This window comes from Vigna unguiculata, chromosome 5 (genome assembly GCF_037176805.1).
Source record: "Vigna unguiculata cultivar grain cowpea cultivar isolate G323 ecotype 2 chromosome 5, ASM3717680v1, whole genome shotgun sequence".
Taxonomy (NCBI): domain Eukaryota; kingdom Viridiplantae; phylum Streptophyta; class Magnoliopsida; order Fabales; family Fabaceae; genus Vigna; species Vigna unguiculata.
In genome coordinates, this window is record NC_140796.1 from 25,153,458 (window position 1) to 25,173,613 (window position 20,156).

The 20,156-nt window shown below is 28.8% G+C and overlaps 1 protein-coding gene across 5 annotated transcripts; it reads left to right on the forward strand.

The window, feature by feature from the left end:
* The first annotated feature begins 97 nt into the window (after window positions 1-97).
* Window positions 98-4,755, forward strand: LOC114186292 (uncharacterized). Of its 5 annotated transcripts, none has more exons than XM_085673687.1 (10): window positions 98-1,701; window positions 1,848-1,925; window positions 3,153-3,230; window positions 3,376-3,453; window positions 3,600-3,677; window positions 3,757-3,787; window positions 3,876-3,941; window positions 4,026-4,116; window positions 4,206-4,271; window positions 4,588-4,755. In XM_085673687.1, exons 1-7 carry the CDS (start codon window positions 1,615-1,617, stop codon window positions 3,893-3,895), a joined length of 450 nt encoding a protein of 149 aa, XP_085529813.1. In that variant the 5' UTR covers window positions 98-1,614; the 3' UTR covers window positions 3,896-3,941; window positions 4,026-4,116; window positions 4,206-4,271; window positions 4,588-4,755. The 5 variants fall into 5 exon arrangements, with proteins under 5 accessions (XP_085529813.1, XP_085529811.1, XP_085529812.1 ...); XM_085673685.1 differs by having other exon boundaries at window positions 3,904-3,941; XM_085673686.1 differs by having other exon boundaries at window positions 3,904-3,941; window positions 4,218-4,271.
* Window positions 4,756-20,156: the final 15,401 nt, after the last annotated feature.

Below are 20,156 nucleotides of genomic sequence, written 5' to 3' on the forward strand. Positions count from 1 at the left end.
CTCTTTTATTTTAGTTTGTCGTTTATCTTCTATCATAACACTTTATTGTTTGTCTTTGTAACGTATAGATAAATTGTTTTCAAAAATATTAGTTTGAAATTAATAAAATATACACAAACTAGCATTAAAAAATTAATATTTTTGAAGATCTCAAATTATCAAAGATGAATACCTTAAAAAGAAATTTTACAGGAATGTAGTTTAAAGTCTTAATTTAAGTATGATTTAAATATGAATATCTTCAAGGGTTAAAAGGATATTGAATTTAAAAGATAATTGGTTGTATTTATGTCACAAGGGGTGTTTTCTTAAAGTTGTCATGATTAATTTCTTTTATTTATTTATTTATTTATCAATACTAATGTTTACATTTAGTTATTTTTTAGAATTTGGATTTTAAATGATAATACGGCAAATTAGAAAGATTTTGTGGACGTAAAATAACTAACTATTTTTCACAAAATAAATAATTTCGTAGTCAATTCATATGATATTTTTAGTCGAAAGGAACTCTTGTATTAATAGTTCTCTTTCATAAATCACCGTCGGTTTATTTCAGTATTATTTTAACAATAATCATTTAGGAATAATGATAATAATAGCCATCCATGTCTAAGATAATAAGGTTTGTAAACAATAATCAAAAGATCATAAAATTTCTCACTAAAAAGAATGATGGTTTGTTGATGTATGTAAGATTGATGCTTTCTCTTATGTAAGATTGAAGCTCTCTTATAGTTTGCTGATTGAACATGAACTATGTTCTCCATGAAGCTTTTTAATGGGCACAAAAAAAATGGGTAGTTTTTCACATTGTGCAATGTAGTCTCTCTTGAATAGCTTTACATAGGTTTAACGTAAATATGTCTATGATTATTGAGCAACTTGTGCGTTTTTTAAATGTCTTTTCTTTTGTCCAATGAGCTTTATTGTAAAGAATGCATTAGTGCATTTTATGAAATATTGAATATTTTTCTTCTTTATGTGACATTTTAATAGTTGGATGTACTTATCTCTTTTTAGGTAATGTATATCTCTTTGAATTTGTCTAAAGAGTAATTTAATCTAATATTATATGTAATTGAGAACTAACAAATAGAAAATTTTCAATTAAATAATATTTCTGACCCACTTCTATTTAAATTTTTTTTCTACAACAGGTAATAATAACGTGTCCAACTCTCATAATTTTGAACCTTCAAAAAATAAATAAAAAAGAATAAAATTTCTCTCTCTTCTCACCCTTCGTCTCCCACACACAAAATTTTCCTCTTTCAACCTAACCTCTTCGGCTTCATCTCTCTCTTTCTCTTGAGCTTCATCTTTCTCTTCAGCTTCATCTCTCTATTTCTCACTCACTCACACAGAACTTCATCTCTTTGGCCAACAGAATCTCATACGCTTCATCTCTCCCTTTCTCACTCACACATTCAAATCTCTTTTCATTTTTGTTTTTTTAAGACACTTCATGTCTCTCTTTCTCACTCAAACATTTAGATCTCTTCTTATTTTTTCTTTTTTACGATTCATCATGCCAATGTTTATCACTAACACATTCAAACCTCTACTTATTTTTGTTTTCTTTCTGATTACAATTATGGTTGAGATGAATGAATGAGGAGAAGATGGGTTACAAGCAAGACTGTGAAACATCAGAAACTTTGCACAAGATTTGATCTTTTTCGTTGTAGAATGAAAATGGTATGTAAAGTTCATATTTCTACTCAGCTTTCAATTATTTTCAGCTTTCTCAAGCAAAGAAATAATCTTCTTTTAATATTTTCTTTTATCTAAGTGATTTTTGCGTTGATTCTAACTTTGTTTTTGTTTAAATGCTTGAAATGAAGAGGTTGAAGACATGTCAAACTCTGAAACAGCGAAAACTTTGCACGAGATTTGATCTTTTTCGTTGCAAAATAAAAATGGTATGTAAAGTTCATATTTTTACTCAGCTTTTGGTTATTTTAAGCTTTCTCAAGCAAAGAATGTTAGGTTTATATAAGGAGGGGGTATCATTGGGGAAATACAACACCAATGAGACCTGAGCCCAACTACATAAGGCATTGACACCACTCTCAACCCAAAACCTTAAGGCAATGGGTTTATGGGTCTTTATTCTTATATAGTGCTCTACTTTCTCATTTCTGGTCAATGTGGGACTTAGACTTACACTTGGATTCCTAACAATCTCCCCCTCAAGGGTGAGTCCCTTCAACCACATTGGTACATTCCCCCTCCAGTGGAAGCTGCCCAACCACGAGTACTCCTTTTCTGCCCTTTTCTGTACCGCCGTTCTTATTAACGGGACACGCTTACTTGGAACCCTTATCTGGGACCCTTGCCAGAAAGACTTTCGATACTAGGACCATACTGGTACTGCACTCGTCAGAGCCGATATTAACCATCGGCTCTGATACCACTTGTTAGGTTTATATAAGGAGGGAGTATCATTGGGGAAATACAACACCAATGAGACCTGAGCCCAACCACATAAGGCATTGACACCACTCTCAACCCAAAGCCTTAAGGTTTTGGGTTGAGAGTGGTGTCAGTGTCTTATGTGGTTAAGCTCAGATCTCATTGGTGTTGTTCTCCCTAGTGAAACCCCCTCCTCTGTAAAACCTGACAAGTGGTATCAGAGCCGATGGTTAATACCGGCTCAGACGAGTGCAGTACCAGTATGGTCCTAGTATCAAAAGTCTTCTTGGCAAGAGTCCCAGGTAAGGGTTCCAGGTAAGCGTGTCCCGTTAAGAAAAGAATGGTGGTACAAAAAAGGGCAGAAAAGGAGTACTCGTGGTTGGGAATGCTTTCGCTGGAGGGGGAGTGTACCAATGTGGTTGAAGGGACTCACCCTTGAGGCGGAGATTGTTAGGAATCCAAGTGTGAGTCTAAGTCCCACATTGGCTAGAAATGAGAAAGTGGAGCACTATATAAGAATAAAGACCCATAAACCCATTGCCTTAAGGTTTTGGGTTGAGAGTGGTGTCAGTGTCTTATGTGGTTAGGCTCAGATCTCATTGGTGTTGTTCTCCCCAGTGAAACCCCCTCTGTAAAACCTGACAAAGAAATCATCTTCTTTTTATATTTTCTTTTATCTAAGTGATTTTTGTGTTGATGCTAACTTTATTTTTGTTTAAATGCTTGAAATGAAGAGGTCAAAGACATGCAGGACTTTGAAACAACAGAAACTTTGTACAAGATTTGATCTTTTTCATTGTAGAATGAAAATGGTATTTAAAGTTCTTATTTTTCTCAGCTTTCGGTTAATTTCAGCTTTCTCAAGCAAAAAAATCATCTTCTTTTTATATTTCCTTTTATCTAAGTGATTTTTGCATTGATCCTAACTTTGTTTTTGTTTAAATGCTTGAAATGAAGAGGTCGAAGACATGCAAGATTCTGAAACAACAGAAACTTTGCACAAGATTTGATCTTTTTCGTTGCAGAATGAAAATGGTATTTAAAGTTCTTATTTTTACTCAGCTTTCAGTTATTTTCAGCTTTCTCAAGCAAAAAAATCATCTTCTTTTTATATTTTCTTTTATCTAAGTGATTTTTGCGTTGATCCTAACTTTATTTTTGTTTAAATACTTGAAATGAAGAGGTCGAAGACATGCAAGACTCTAAAACAACAAAAACTTTGCACAAGATTTGATCTTTTTCATTGCAAAACGAAAATGGTATTTAAAGTTCTTATTTTTACTCAGCTTTCGGTTATTTTCATCTTATGTTTCCATCTGATTCCATTTTTTATGTTAGATCGATTATTTGTTTCAAGAATACAACCAAGGTAGAAACTTTTCTTCTTCTCTGGAATCTTTTCTTCTTCAAACAGATTTTAGTACTTTTATGGCTCTTTGTTTTTATGATCGATGAAGGTTTTCTTTCATATGAATGACATACAAGTTATTAGATGGATGAAGTGTTTGAAGAATACAACAAAGGTAGAAACTTTTTTTCTTTTGTCAACTAGATCAAAGTATTTTTGTATTTGTTTCTTAGTATGTTGAATGAATGTTTTATTTCAGATGAATCAACTATTTGAAGAATACAACAAAGGTTGGCTTTTTTTTCTGTCATGAAGGAAGATCGATGATCTGTTTCAAGAATACAACCTAGGTAGAAGCTTTTCTTCTTCTCTGGAATCTTTTCTTCTTCAAATAAATTTTAGTACTTATGTATGACTTTTTTTTTGTGATCAATGAAAGTTTTTCTTTCAGATGAATAATGTACAAGTTTCTAGATGGATGAAGTGTTTGAAGAATATAGCAAAGGTATAAACTTTTGTTCTTTTGTTTGCCGGATCAAAGTAAGTATTTTTGTATTTCTTTTTTGGTATGTTGAATGAAAGTTTTATTTCAGATGAATCAACTGTTTGAAAAAAGACAACAAAGTTTATTCTCTATAAGTTTTACCTCTTCTACAACACATGTATGTGTTACTTTTGTTTGAAATGTTTCATTTGAAAAATGTTATATAATGATTTTATCCAAAGTTATTTTTTCTATTCAAAAGGTTTCATTTGACAAAATTTATTTAATTTAATCCTTTATTACGCAATCAATTTTAATAAATTGTGCGTAAGTGCAGGAATTCTCTTTAATGGCCAAAGATATGCAATCAATGTGAACCATCATGCTGGCTGTACATTTGTGACGGTTGGAAAAGTCATAATAAATATTTATATTTGAGTGCATTTATATTTGTGAATCTATAACTTTTTATTAAAAATAATTTTTTTTACATTTATTGATTTAACCATAATCTTTATTATTTAATAACTCGTGTAAGTGCAAGATATGCAATAAAGAAAATACTTAATAAGGTATTTTCGCAATAGTGGACTTACAACTATTGTGCGCCATGGATCACTAAACGAAGTCCAACGTAATTTGGTGATAATAACAATGTCTATGAAGATAGGTCGTGGCTGGAAAAAGTTTTGTGCCTTTCACTCACTAAAGGAGAAAAGTTCTGTTATTTTTGAAGTTGAGAGTGAAAAGACAAGCATGCATGTAAAAGTTCTTTATAATCTACCATTGCATTGTTTTAATATGTGTAGTTTATTATTTTCTCAAAAATATCAAGTAACTTGTCATTTTTTTTTATTTTATATTTTATATACTTTTGGAAGAGTCATTAATTAAATTGTTAAGAACTTTAATGAAAGAATGGACAAAAATAAATAATAAGAACTTTTTAAAATATTGTTAAACTTTTAAAGGTATCATGTTAATATGAATTTTTGTATCATATTATATTCGTTAATAATATGAACTAAAAATCTATGAATGAAATTAATGGATAAAATTAGTTATTATAAATAAATAAATTAATTTAAATTGAATTGAATAAATATTACAAATTAAATAAATTGAATTGAATTAAATTAAATAAATATTAGAAATTAAATGTTTTATTGTCATTAATGTTTTTCATATTTCAAGATTACAATTACATTTAATGCAAATGTATTCCAAGATAAGTTGACGTTTTGCACTACTCAAGAAACAAAATCTATTTGTATTACGAAATCTTTTCGAATTCCAACTCATGAAATCTCTTTGTATTTAAAATTTGAAAAGTAATTACTTTTGAAATAGCACTTAATAATATTTTTAATTTCACTGATGTAATTAATGACACACAAAACTGTCGTATCATTGACACTAGGTTTTTTTTGTAATTCAAAATTTTTTAAATATAATTTGAAAAATGACGAAGAAATTTAATTTGCAACAATGATAAACATTTTTGTATTCCAACATATATGATGGTTTACACCGCTCAAAAAAAGATAATCTTCCAACATGTTTTAGAGGTAATTAATGTCATACCTAAGTCAGAAATGATTAACAATATTTCAATCTCTTCACATTATCTAAGGTTATTCACATTATTTATCAAATTTCTTTAGAATTTGTAATTTGGATAATAAACAATGAACTTTAAAACTTAAGTTTAGTTATTTTTATTATATAAAGTATTTATCACAAAAAAAAAATGTATTACATAAAATACCAACCTAACATAAGATTTTTTTTTTAAGTTTAAGGTAGCATCTTTAAAAAACTTTTTCTTCTTCCAAGAAAGTAATTAATATTAACAACAATAAAAAATAACTTTTCATTCTTCCAATGTTACTTCAGTTATCTATCATTACTTATTAAAGAAATAATGTTTATTGGGCTCCATGCTTTGCCAACTCATGGTTCTCAAAATTTAAGAAAGTTTTCCCTCTTCCCATATGTCTTTCTCATTAATTATGGCATATTAAGAAAGTAAATATTTGTTGTGTCTCAATGTGATACATCTGCATAATTAAATCCTTTTAACAGTCATTTCTTGTATTATCATTTATAATTTATAATTATAATTTTCTATTTTATCACAATTATTTACGTAATTTCTTGAAGAATGTTTGAAAAATTCTCACCTTTTGCAAAGTTTAACTTCCATAAAATTTTGCCCTTTTGAGGCATTAATTATGAACAAAGAAATTAGTTTTTTTTTTCTAAGTGCACAATCATATATGTATCTTTTCAACATTCCTGCCAAAAGCCTATTATGATTTTTTATTTTGTAAAACTTTACGTAGCTTCTTGAAGAAGCTTTGTACAATGTTGAAAAGTTCTTGAAGAAGCTTTGTACAATGTTGAAAAGTTCTCACATTTTTCAAAGTTAATCTTTCAGGACACAATCTCTTATTACTCCAAAATAAAGAAACTTGTGTTCTTCCAAGTTATTAATTATAATGAAAGCAATTACTTTTGGTGTCTCAATGCACTATCATATATAGTTGTGCATTAAGTCATTTTTAACTTAGCTTCCTAAAGAAGCTTTTACAACTTGGAATACCTACTTTCAACACATTTTTTTTTTAATTCTGACAACATTAACTATGAACAACATTTTACTTTGCATGTTCCCACAAAATGAATTGATGTTAGAAAGAATATCAAGAATTTCTCAGAATATGAATAATAGTTATACCACAATAACTGCAAATAAAAAACTTCTCACTTTCTCAAGAATTAATTTACCTATTCCAAGATGATTGCATTAATAATTATTACAACATTAAATATCAACACTATGAATGATGGTTTGTGGCACTCAATGCACATCCAAACATTGCAGTGTTATCTACATGTTCAAATTGAACATATCTACCAAATTCTCCCCTATACAATGCACTTTAAATATTTGTACAACCTAATTGATTTAATGTATTATAACTTATAATTAATATTAATTTAATTTTTTTAATTCAATTTCTTTGTAAACATTTCAAAACCTCTCAATTAGCCATATTTACTTCTCATCTTCCACCATCACCTAAAGTGCACTTAATTATTAAATTAGTAGTCTATATTGTACATGGTTGGAATTTGAAGTTTAAATAACTGAATTTGAAACTTACTATTTTTATATTTTTCTATGTACAATAGATGAGTAAATAAAAACGTTATTACATATCATAATTTATTCTTCAGATATACGATATTTTTAATTCATGATTTTCTAATTTAAATTGGACTTCTGAATTTAAATTGTTTAAAAAAATTTAATATTATTTGAAAATTTTATTTTTAATATTAATATCGAATGACATGTAATCCTATATTTTATTAACTTCTCGGTATGTAGTTATATATTGGAAATTCACTTCATTACATTTTGGCATATGTTAGTGTATTAATTAATTTTACATACATTTTTTTTAATTTGTTTAATTAAAAAAAATAAAAAGGTCTATAGGAAGTTTTTACTCACTCATGCTCAAGTTTATTTCTTAGAAGGATTTACTTTTAGATTTTTCAAAGCATCTTTACAAAGGTAAACTAAAAATGTTATTCTTTTAGATCATTTATCTCAATAAAATGCAAATGGTGGTTAATAAATTGTCCAAGAATAATATATATATATATATATATATATATATATTAGATATATATAATACAAAATAAATACATGTAATTTATAATATATAATATATATTTACTCAATAAGCTTTCCATACTTTTCAAAACCTACTTTTCATCTTCCAAAAATAAAAAAATGTTAAGAAGAATAAAAATAACTTTTCAATTTCTTCTACTTCCAAGGTATATTTTCTCAACTTCTTAAAGATGAAGAAACTTTTATCTTTTCCAACATGTCTTCGTCATTGATTAAGATTAATTATGAAGAAACCAATAATTTTTTGTGTGTCTCAATGCAATGTTATATTTGAATTTATTATATTATAATTTTAAATAGAAAATATTTTAAAAATCTACCTACCTTTTTTAAAAGACTTTATACAGGTTTCAAAATTCTTCTTAAAGTTGCTTATTTAATAAATTTTCAATGTCAATAATATAAAGAATAAATGAAAAACTAAATTTTTGGTCACATTGTCAATAAAAAAACTTCTCGCATTGTCAATATCAATCACTTTTCGTCTTCCAAAAATCTTGCAAATTTCCCTCTTTTAACACATTGTCTTTTTGAATTATGATTCTATTTATTGTGAACAACAAAAATTGTGATTTGTGGAACTGAATGACTGCAAAACATCAATCAAACATATAATTAAGATTTAAGACATTCCAAAACGTATTATTTATCAATTTTAAGTATATATAAAATATAAAAAATTTATATTATGATGTTTTTTTTGAGATGTTACCTGTTGTTTGTTTATCACTAATATTCATTTTTTTTATTGTTGTTATATATTATTGATTAGTAATTAGTATTAATAAAATTGAAAGGATGGCTTAAAAATATTGTTTTGGAAATCAAAATCTTCGTCCATTAATGTGTTTAGAAGATGATTGATCTAATATTACTTATTATGTTTATATTCTTAACTTTATACCAATTTATGATTAAATTCAAATATTAATTTAAGAATAAATTTATGTTTATGCAAAATTAATATCATATTATCATTTTATATTTTTTTTGTATAATATTACATTACATTGAATTTACATTGGGAACTTTTTTTTTTCATTTAATGTCCTTGAAAACCGAACTTTTCATCTTATAGTCGATTTTTTCAAACATCAAACATTAGATAATATTAAGTAATATATTCCTCCTGTCTTTTTTAAAATAAATTTCAAAATTAATTGATTGGAAATCAAATCTTTCTCTGATTTTAAATTGTGAAAATTTTCTCATAATATATATAATAATAATAAATTTTGGATTCAAATTTGAAATCATGTGATAATAAAATTTAAATTTAACATTTAAAATAAAAAGTATATACAATTTTTTATAATAAATATTTTAATATTTCTGATAAAAAGATATATATTCAAATATTCAAAAAATTTGATGACTCATAACTGTATAATAATATATTATAAAATGTAATAATATTTAATAACAATATAAATTTAAAATGTCTTAATAAAGTTTGAATTTGAAATTCAAATAAAAAAAATTGTAATATAGTGTTGGTTTTCTTATGAATTTTTTAATTTATCAAAATAATTTTAAGATATTTTTAATTTATGAGAAAAATTCGTATTTAAGATATTATGAAAATCTAAAAATATAAATTGAAAAAAATTAATAAAAATACAATAATAATTACAATTAAAAATAATAAAAATTAAAAATATGATATAAAAGAATAAATAAGTAATATAATATTTAAGAATAAAAGCTTGTGGTTCTTAATAATATAATAATATATTAACATATTAACTCTAATATAGTAATAACAGTAATAATAATTAAAATATATTGTAAAACAATAAATAAATAATTGTAAAATCTAAAATTTGGTTACTGATATGTATGTTTTCAGATTTGTTTTTGGTTTTTCGAATACTTTTCTTTAATTGGTTCAATTTTTTTTGTTTGCAAATTTTTTTCGTTCACTTTTGCTTTTTTAGATTTTTTTTAACCGTGTTCATGTTTTCCATTTTTAAATTTTTGTGTTCATTAATTTGTAGATATTTTTAATTCCATTTTTGTTAGACATATTTGTTTTTCTAGATTTTTGTTTTCAATTGGTTCAAGTTTGTGTTATTTAATTTCAAATGGTTGTATCCAATTTGTACATTTTCTATATATATATATATATATATATATATATATATATATATATATATATATATATATATATATTTGCTTCCACATTAGTATAATTTCCATGATTCCATGATTTCTTTTGACTCTGGCTATCTCTCTTTATATTCCTCTTCTTGGTTTTCATAATTGCAAATGGGTATTCTAAATAAGATGAGAATGCATGTTGATTATATTTAGTCGTTTCTTTTCCTTTATTTGGTGATTATGAATTAAAATCACTAATTTCTTGATTTCCAAGATGTTGGGAGTAGGGTTTGAAGGCTTTGAAATCACTAATTTATAATTTTAACAATAATATTAATATTAAAATTTTGAATATATTAATAATATGTGGTTCAATATTTGCACTTGAAACAAACTTATTTATGTAAATATCACATAAAATATATTAGTATCAATAATTTTTAAAATATTATTTGTACCTATTATATTAATATTCAAATTGGAGTAGACATATACCTCTTTTTCAATTTTGAAGAACTTCTCTCACACTTAAACCACATCACAAACACATTCCAAAATAATTTCCCTTTTCTTATGTATTAATTGGACAAATACGTGTTCTTTTTGTTTTCCTTTCTCATTAGTAATTATATTTTTTGTTTCACAGTTTTCATGTTCATTATAGACCATGTTTTTAAGTAAGTTATTTTTTATTGTCCTCTCTATGCATTTAAAGTTTCGTGCAAAAGATGTGATATGGTAAATTGTTCCCATACTTTTTCAGAGGTCTTGATTATAACACCCCATTTAATTAATAATGCTAATTAAAGGAAATGTCACACAGAATTATATAAGAAGCAAGATCAATGGAGTATAACATCGCTCCTACAGATATCCAAAGTACTTAGAGGACAATAACCGAGGCACACCATGATGCCGATACAAAACAGGGTAAAAGATCTAAAGTATCCAAATACAATGCTAAATAATGCAATACATGGGCTCCAGCCCTAACGGAAGACACAACGAGCAGAGTCCAAATCCAGATGACTAAGCAGCGGAACCACGATCACCCTGATGACCACAGGGAGTTCTCGCATCTGCTCACATCAATAAATTGATGATCATCGCAAAAGGAGAAAACCAAACACACAGAACATACAACAAGCAGAAAGGGTAAGCTAGAGTAGAAAATAGTTTATCATACTGTCACACACACTTTCATATTCCAACATGTATATATATCAACCAATCATGTTATGAATCGCACACAATACACTAAGACTCAGACACTACTCATTCAGATACATATAATTTGTTGGATTCAACGGATGCTTGCACTTGTGGTGGCCTTTCCTACTCTACCGAGCTGCTCTACCTAGCTAAATGTTACAGTCTTTCATCCCCCCCACACAAGGTTAGCCTTGAATGAGTTTCAGGCCTCCTGCTACTCTCATCACTAGAGTCAGTACGCTCTATGTGAGATGAACTGACTCTTTAGAGTGTCAGGATGCAACCTTACCTTGAATCTTTACTAAATTATATAGATGGGGCACCACCATGAACTCCCACTAACAGGGGTCATGGAATTACGTCCCGACCAACTGAGGCACCACCATGAGATCTCACCTAGAGATTCATGGAATTATGCCCTAACTAATGAGGCACCACCACGAAACTATCGTGGAATTACGTCTTAACCCAACCAGCATCATGTGTCACAATCCAATATTTACTTATTATGAATACAAATCTCATGCCAACATTTATAACCAACATTCATTCATATTCCATACCCAAACCATACCAAACTCATCATTTTTAGCCCATGAATCATTCCATACATACATCATGCCCAAATGATGTTAAACTCATCCATCACAGACCATAATTCATCTTGCTCATACATAATCACCCAATTCATGCTTTAAATGTATAATTAATCCAAACCTATGGCTAATATCCAAGAACAAAGAAACCACAGAACAAGCACACTTCTCGCCCAGCTCCTCGCTTAGGCAGAAAGGTCTCGCTCAGGCGAGAAGGTCTCTCGCTCAGACGAGCTCCTTTCGTCTCGGCGAGGGCTCGAAGAGAGGAACAATGGCGCTGTCACGTACTCTCGCTTAGGCGAGCCCTCCTCGCCTGAGCGAGACTACCCCTCGCTCAAAACGGAGACTCGTTGCTTAAGCGACAAATCGTGCAGGAAACCTGGGCGGGTCTCTGTTAGTCTTGCCTAGGCAAGACATGCTCGCTTGGGCGAGAAAACTAGTGCTCACCACTGTTCTCTCGTGCAACAGTCACATAAACGCAATCCCAACGGCTCAAAAGGAATAAGCTCACAATAGCATACAACTTATACAATCACGAAATATCATCAAGGCAAGCATAAAAACCGAAGATCAAGTAGAACCTTAACTTCCTTTACTTGGAAATAGCTAGAAAAAGGCCCCGACTCTAAGCAGTGGAGCACGACAGCTAAAGGAACAACTTAAGGAGTTGGAAAAATTAAAGGAATAGTAGGAAATGAAGTTACTAAGAGGAACTTTAGCTGGAACCAATACATAATGCTTGAAATAGGCAAGTACAAGATGAGGGACAACTTACGTGAAGTAGGATGAGCTCGTACGAACTTGACAGAGGCGAAGATCAAACCTTAGTAGAGAAAGGCTATTGCAACTCTAAGAGAGAAAAGAAAAAGTTTTTTGAAAGTGAAGAGAATGAGCTGGTTAGGATAGTTTAGAGTCTTGGACACTCTATGGGCCAGCCTTAGGCCCAACTGACTAGGATAGGCTCTTAAATTTTTAGGGCAAAAAAAAAAAAGAGGGTTTTACATTGAATTACTTTTGGAACTTTAATTCTTAAAAAAAAGTTTTTTTTATTGTTTTTGAACGATTGTCACCTATTAAGCTTAAACATTAGTTTAAAAAATAATTTTGATAACATACACATAAGTGTATTATTACAAAATGAAAATTATAAACTCTTAAAATTTTTAAAGATATAAAAATTACTAACAATTTTTTAATTTCATTTTTTTTGTAAAATTAAGATACATATTGCCAAATTTGAAATTCCAAATATATGATAATAAAATTTGAATTTGAATTCAAAATCACAAAAATCCATAAAAATATGGTAATAAAATTTTAATTTGACATTTAAAGTCAAAACAAAAATAAAATCCAAAATTTATCCAAATAAAAAAAAATGTATCTAATTTAGAAGATAAATATAGTACTTATATTTATCAAAATTAATTATCTTATTGAAATTATTTGTTTTGTATAAAATTATATATAAAATCAAACATGATAATAAATAATATATATATATATATATATACATATATAAATTGATTTTTATCTATTTTATTTATTTTTTAAAATTATTATAGAATCACTTTTTTAATACAAAATAAAAAAACAGACAAGTTACATTCTTATAACGATTTTAACAAACAAGTTTTTGAAATTTAAATGAATTTTTTTAATTAACATTTAGATTTTTTTACAATACAGAACATTTAAATTTCAAATATATGATAGCAAAATTTAAATTTAACATTTAAAATAAAAAAAACTAGTAAAAATATGATACCAAAGATTAGATTTAAAATTCAGAGTCCAAAACTGTAAAATATTAAAGACTTTTTAATGAATTTTTAAATATTTTTTAACAACTTTCACGTATTTTTCACATTTCATAAAAGTTTAAACAATAATTTAAAATATAATTTTTATAACATATACATCAATGTATCATTACAAAGTAAAAATTATAAATTTTTAAAACTTTTAAAAATATAAAAATCACTAATGACTTCAATTTCAATATTTTTTTTCTAAATTAGGATACATATTGCTAAATTTGAAATTCAAAATATATAGTAGTAAAATTTGAATTTAAAATTCTAAATTGTAAAAGCTATAAAAATATGGGAACAAAGTTAAAATTTGAAATTCAAAATCCAAAAAAATTGTGAAAAAATGACTCCAATAAAGGAGTCTACCAAACCAAATGTCTAACCTTTGTATTTTTGCAGGGTCTACTTTTTATATTTGTCTATGCATGGTGTATATTTTGTAGTTTTCAATCATTTACCATTTATATTTTGTTTGTATTGTCTAACATTTGTATTTTTAATGAATCTACTATTTATATTTATATGCACAATCTATTATTTGTGGCTTTATATTGTCTATCCTTTACATATTTTGTATGGTCTAACTTTTGTATTTTTATAGGACTTACTCAACAATTTCTAAATTGTTCATCATTTTTATTATTAAGGAATCCACTATTTGTAAGGCCCATTTTTTATCCTGCCCTATTTTTATAGGGCCTATCCTAATCAGATGGGCCTAAAGGCTGGCCCATAGGGTGCTAAGGCCCCTAAAGCAACCAAACACTCTCATCCTGCACTCACTTGCAAAAAGACAACCATTTACTCTTGCCTTTTCCTCCCCACAAAAGCTCTGCTAGGGTTTGAGTGAGCTCCCCTATTTTTCCCCTCCGTTGAACGATTCTTTCCAAGTAAGTTAATCTCTCTTGCGTTCACTTCTTTTCTTCAAGTTTTGGTTCCACGTTAGTCTCTGTCATTGCACATTTTTGTTCATTCCTTACTGTTTTCAGTTTCGTTATTTGCTTCCGCTTTAGGTGCTAGTCTGCTAAGGATCTCATTTACTTGAGTTAGCATTTTCCAGGTAAGGAAAGTTAAGGTTTTGGTTATTCTTTGATTTTTTGCTTGCTTTGGTCTTGTTTCATGTTATTGTGGCTTATTTGATGTTGTGATTGCTTGAGAAATGATAAAAATTTGTTTGGTTGTGAATGTTTGGCTGTTGCATGCACGAACAGTGGAGGAACCTGGTATTTTCGCCCAGGCAAGCTAGTCTCGCCCAAGCGAGAGTACTAGAAGTTGTTCCCTGGAACTTGCGCGAGCTGTCGCTCAGGTGACGAGCTCTTGTTTTGAGCGAGAGCCCATCTCGCTCAGGTGAGAAGGTCTCGCCTAAACGAGAGGACGTGAAGGCCCTATTCCCACTTTTCGAGCTCTCGCCTAGGCGAAAGGTGCTCGCCTGAGCGAGAGAACTTTCTTGCCTGAGTGAGGCCTTTCAGCCTGAGTGAGAACTGGGCGAGAATGTGTCCAGGCCTTGTTTTCTTCTTTGTTCTTAGGTGTTTGTCACATGTTTGGTTGGATTATTATGATAAAGCATGAAATGAGTGAATTTGCATGAGTAAAAGGGTTTATGGACTGAAATTGATGAGTTTGGCATGGTATACGTATGAAATTGGTTGGAATGAGATTGGTATGCATGATAACTTTATGCTTGGTTGGTGAGACATGATTTTGCTGTGGTCAAGACGTAATTCTACGATGGTTGCGTGGTGGTGCCTCATTGGTTAGGACGTAATTCCATGGATCTCTAGGTGAGATCTCATGGTGGTGCCTCATTTGGTCAGGACGTAATTCCACAATGGTTGCGTGGTGGTGCCTCATGGTCAGGACGTAATTCCATGACCCCTGTTAGTGGGAGCTCATGGTGGTGCCTCATACTTAGGACGTAATTCCACGAAAATCGTGGTGGTGTCTCATTATATAATTTAGTAAGGATTCAAGTAAGGATTACATCCTAACACTCTAAAGAGTCAATTAGTCTCACGTAGAGCGTACTGGCTCAAGTGGTGAGAGTAGCAAGAGGCCTTAGATATTTGAAGGCTATCCTTGTGAGTGGTAGGGTGAAACCTATTGGCAATTGGCTCTGCAGAGTAGTAAAGGCTACCACAAGTGCAAGCATCCGGTGAATCCGACTAATTATATGTATCCGGATAAGTCATGTCTTGAGTCTTAGTGTGTTGTTGCGAGTCATCACATGATTGGTTGATGTATGTATCTTTGACTATGAAATTGTATGCAATGATATGATAAAACGTTTTACTACTCTAGCTTACCCTTTCTACTTGTTGTATGTTCTGTCTGTGCGGTTTTCTCTTTTTGCGATGATCATCAATTTATTGATGGGAGCAGATGCGAGAACTCCTCGTGGTCGTTAGGGTGATGAAGACTCCGCTACTTAGCCTTGGTTTGGATTCTGTTGTCCAAGTTTCTTTTAAGGTTGTAGCCCATGTATTTGTCTGCCTCTTGGGCAATTATTTTAAATACTATCGATCCTTGTACTCTGTTTTGTATTGGCATTGTGGTGTGCCTCAATATTCCATTTTAAGTACCTTAGATATCCGTAAGGAGTAGCGTTTATACTCCATGACTTTGCTTCTTATATTATTTTGTGTGACATTTCATTTAATTAAGGTTATTATTTAAATGGGGTGTTACACTATTATATTTTTCTACATTTTTTACTCAATATTTCATTTAAAATTAAATTTGATTTCATAATTTTAATTAACTAAATCTTAATATATTATTTAAAATAATTATATACAATACATTTTGTTAAAAATATATATATAAATATACACTTTTATCATAAAATCAAGTAAATAAGTATTATTGAATTTTATAAAATAAAATATTTATATTAAATTTAATTATAATTTTATAATTTTAAATTAATTTGATAAATATATGTTTCTAAAATTCAGTACCCGTGCGTTGCACAAGTAAAAATACTAGTATGGTACAAAGTAGATAGTTCTTCCAGATTTCACAATGCATGACTCATGGAATCGTGGAAGTAAAACATCATTAACATTTTATCCAAGACATATTTTAATGTATGTTGCCCTCTTTGGTAGACGAAAATAATGATCATTTCTCGCAACAGAGAAAAAAAATTGTTTTCGTGTAGTACGAGATTAACTTTTATATCTATGTGTGTATCATTCAAACATGTCCATGCTTTCTCGGACGTAAAGTAAGATTGCATGGTGTTATATCCCTGATAACCGTAACACTTGTGCTTTGAATGATTTGTTGTCTTATAACAAAGCATGGTCATGTTTGGTCATGTTTGTACTTAATTATTTTTCAGTATTTAATCAAAATCACAAGGTGTTGGACTTTTTTTTATTAATAGTTGTACATCTAAAATTAATCCACCATATATTATAGGAAACTTTACCTAAATTTGATTCAAAACATACATAAGCATTTGCAATTATTGTCCTTTAATTCTTTCTTTTGGATTTTCATTGTTGTTTGATTTCAAATTTCTTCACAAATTTCTTTCCAGCTCATCTATTTCTTTAATGGCTTACATACTGTATGTATTTACTTCCCCAAATTTTTAACCTCTTTTCTTCTTGAACCAACATGCTATGCATTTCATACACATTTCACATATCATTCATGGTATTTTGCCATTTGAAATAGGCTATACTTATACCCTAATGAGTCCAAAATAAGGTGTACAAGAAAGACCTTGGTCATAGTCATTTTCAAAGTCTTAAGTCTTGCTACAATTCTTATCATTTCAATAATATGCTCATACATTGTACATGACCCATCAAATCGCATGGAGATCATTGTACTCATTAATGTTTATCAAGAGACGTATTTGCTCTTAGGGAGTGCTCTCCCACAAGCCCCATAAAATCTTTGATGCTTTCGGTTTTAGGAAGACTTATCTTAATACTATCTGAGATAATCATCCTCATGAATATTAAGTTGAGTCTGTTTGATCTTCCCAAGATTTATAGTAATAGGCCTTATTTTCTTTGTTATTAGTAGGGGCAAACCTTTTATGGGGAAAGAGGGGCCTATGCCCCCCCCCCCAATTGTTTTTAAAATTTTTTCAATTTATATATTAATTTTTTTTTTGAAAATTTTAAATTATATGTAACATATATTGAAAATGGATATAAATTAAATTAGATATTTTTTATTTTATTTTTTGTGAAGCATAACATTGAATGTTAATAAATAATAAAATATAAAATTAAATATAATAGAATAGAAATATCTATTAAGATATTTTTTGTATTTTCTTTGACATTGTCTTTTGAGTTTTTCAAATATTATACTAATCTTTCACTTTCACCTATGTTTTTCTTTTATGGAAAAAGAAAGTTAAACGCAAACGTACTACTTTTACTCTCATTTCTTAGGTTCTCTCCTATTCTTGAAGAAAAAAGGAAATATTTTTTGTCTCACTTGATAGTGAAATATTAATTTAATAATTAACATTATTTTTTTATCTCATGAATCTTAGTCAGATGATATTCACTTTCGTTCAGATGTGTTAGTTTGGTACCTGCTTTTAAAAAGGTGTTAATTGCGTCCCAAATTTTAAAAAAGTGCCTCAATTAAGTCCCTTTCAGAAAACAATTATTAAAACCGTTAACGGTGTACAACATGTGAGTCTCATATTGACATAAACCATACATGGAAATTCATTAGATTAGGAACTGATAATTAAATTTCACATAAGTGTGAAGTCATAAAAGTAGCCTTTATATTCAAACAACAATTCGAGTATATTGATGTATTCTTTGAGTGATACATCAAACATACATGTACATAATGCTAACATACTACCACCTTAGGGTATATAAGTAAAATTAGTGGTGCACGTAAAATTATCTATAACTATATTCATTAATTATAATAATGACATAACTGCTTATGATAATGAATTCGAAATTACTCATAAAGCAACAAACACATAATATAGAAACATCCTTTATTTTATGAGTGATTGACATAGATTACCATTAATTTGGAATTAAATGAACATAAACATTTTACCATTTTAGTGACTAAGAAATTAATCATCTTTCTATTTCCAAACAAATATAATAAATGCACATATTATTACGAATGTCACTTTCATTTTTTCATTCTATTTCCAAGTCTAACAATTCATATATTTGATTCATCTCTTTCTCTTTTACAAAAGAAGAAGAAAACCTAATAGTTTTATTATAACATTAAGAACATATGCATAGAAATTTTAAATAACTTGTAGTGAAAACATTAATGTTTTAAATGTTTAGCCAAAACGACACAACTTTATCATTTAATCAAATAATATGTGCAATGAAAACACAAGTTATCATAATAAAGGATCAAAATAAATTGTTTATACTACCATGGGTAAAAGTCTCATAAATTAAAAACTTTTAAATTTCATAATTAGGGTTTACAAAGTTATGAGAAAACATACATGAAGAGTCATATAATTTCATAACCATGTTTAAATACCACATGTAAAAGTAACATAAAAACTTAATAGTTTTCAATAACTTTATAATATAGAAAACCAAATCAGGATCTTAAAATTTTGTGATTCTTACATATGTTAAAGAGAGATTATTTGTACCTTTCTTTATGATAGATTACCTTGTAGCACTCTAGAGGTTCGATCATATGAATGACTTTGACCCATTCTATCTATGAGAGATGGTTCTTTAGTGCTCTAGGGATCCGACTAGATGAATGACGATCCAAATTTTCACTTTTATCAAAAGGCAAAGAAATAAAATAATTCATGTGTTTAATGCTCAATTCTGACATGAGTAATTATCCGACTAGGTGAATATATAAGTAATTTAATGCTCAATTCTGACATGAATAAGAGTCAAGAGTTCTTTTGAATAAGTTCATGAATGAAGTGATAGTCAATATCTATGTGTTTGAGTCTATCATAGTGAGAGGGACTAGAAGTAAGGTGCATGACAAATTTGTTGTCGTAAAAGAGCATAATTGTGTCAATTAAAACTTCAAAATGTTTAAGTAATTATTGTAGCCAAACTGTTGGATAATCTTTAATTTTGTTAGATTATGTTTTAGATTATGGAGTTGTTTTTATTTAGCAAAGTAATATGGTACTTTATATTTGGTGAATTAAATTTAAGTTAGTTGTTATTTTAGTTAGTTAGAGTATCTAAGATTTAGTTTGATAATATGACATATTAGATAATATTAGATTAAGATTTAGTTTGGTTTGTTAATATTTGGTTTGTAATTGGCTATATAATAGCTCATTCTCCATCAATGAAATACACCACAGTGAGTTACATTGCATATTCTTTTAGTGTGTGTGAGTTTTTTCCAACAAAGTGGTATCAGAGCTTTATGCTCTAAGTACCAAGTGCGAAGAAGAGAGAGAGAGATAGAGGGAAACAATGTGAGAAAGGAAGAAAGGAGTGTGCCTGAGTGAGAG

Coding starts and splice junctions, on each gene's coding strand:
- LOC114186292 (XM_085673685.1), top strand. CDS start 1,615: ATGAGGAGAAGATGGGTTACAAGCAAGACTGTGAAACATCAGAAACTT. Junction 1,702..1,847: donor TTCGTTGTAGAATGAAAATG/GTATGTAAAGTT, acceptor CTTGAAATGAAG/AGGTTGAAGACATGTCAAAC. Junction 3,788..3,903: donor GTTTCAAGAATACAACCAAG/GTAGAAACTTTT, acceptor ATGACATACAAG/TTATTAGATGGATGAAGTGT.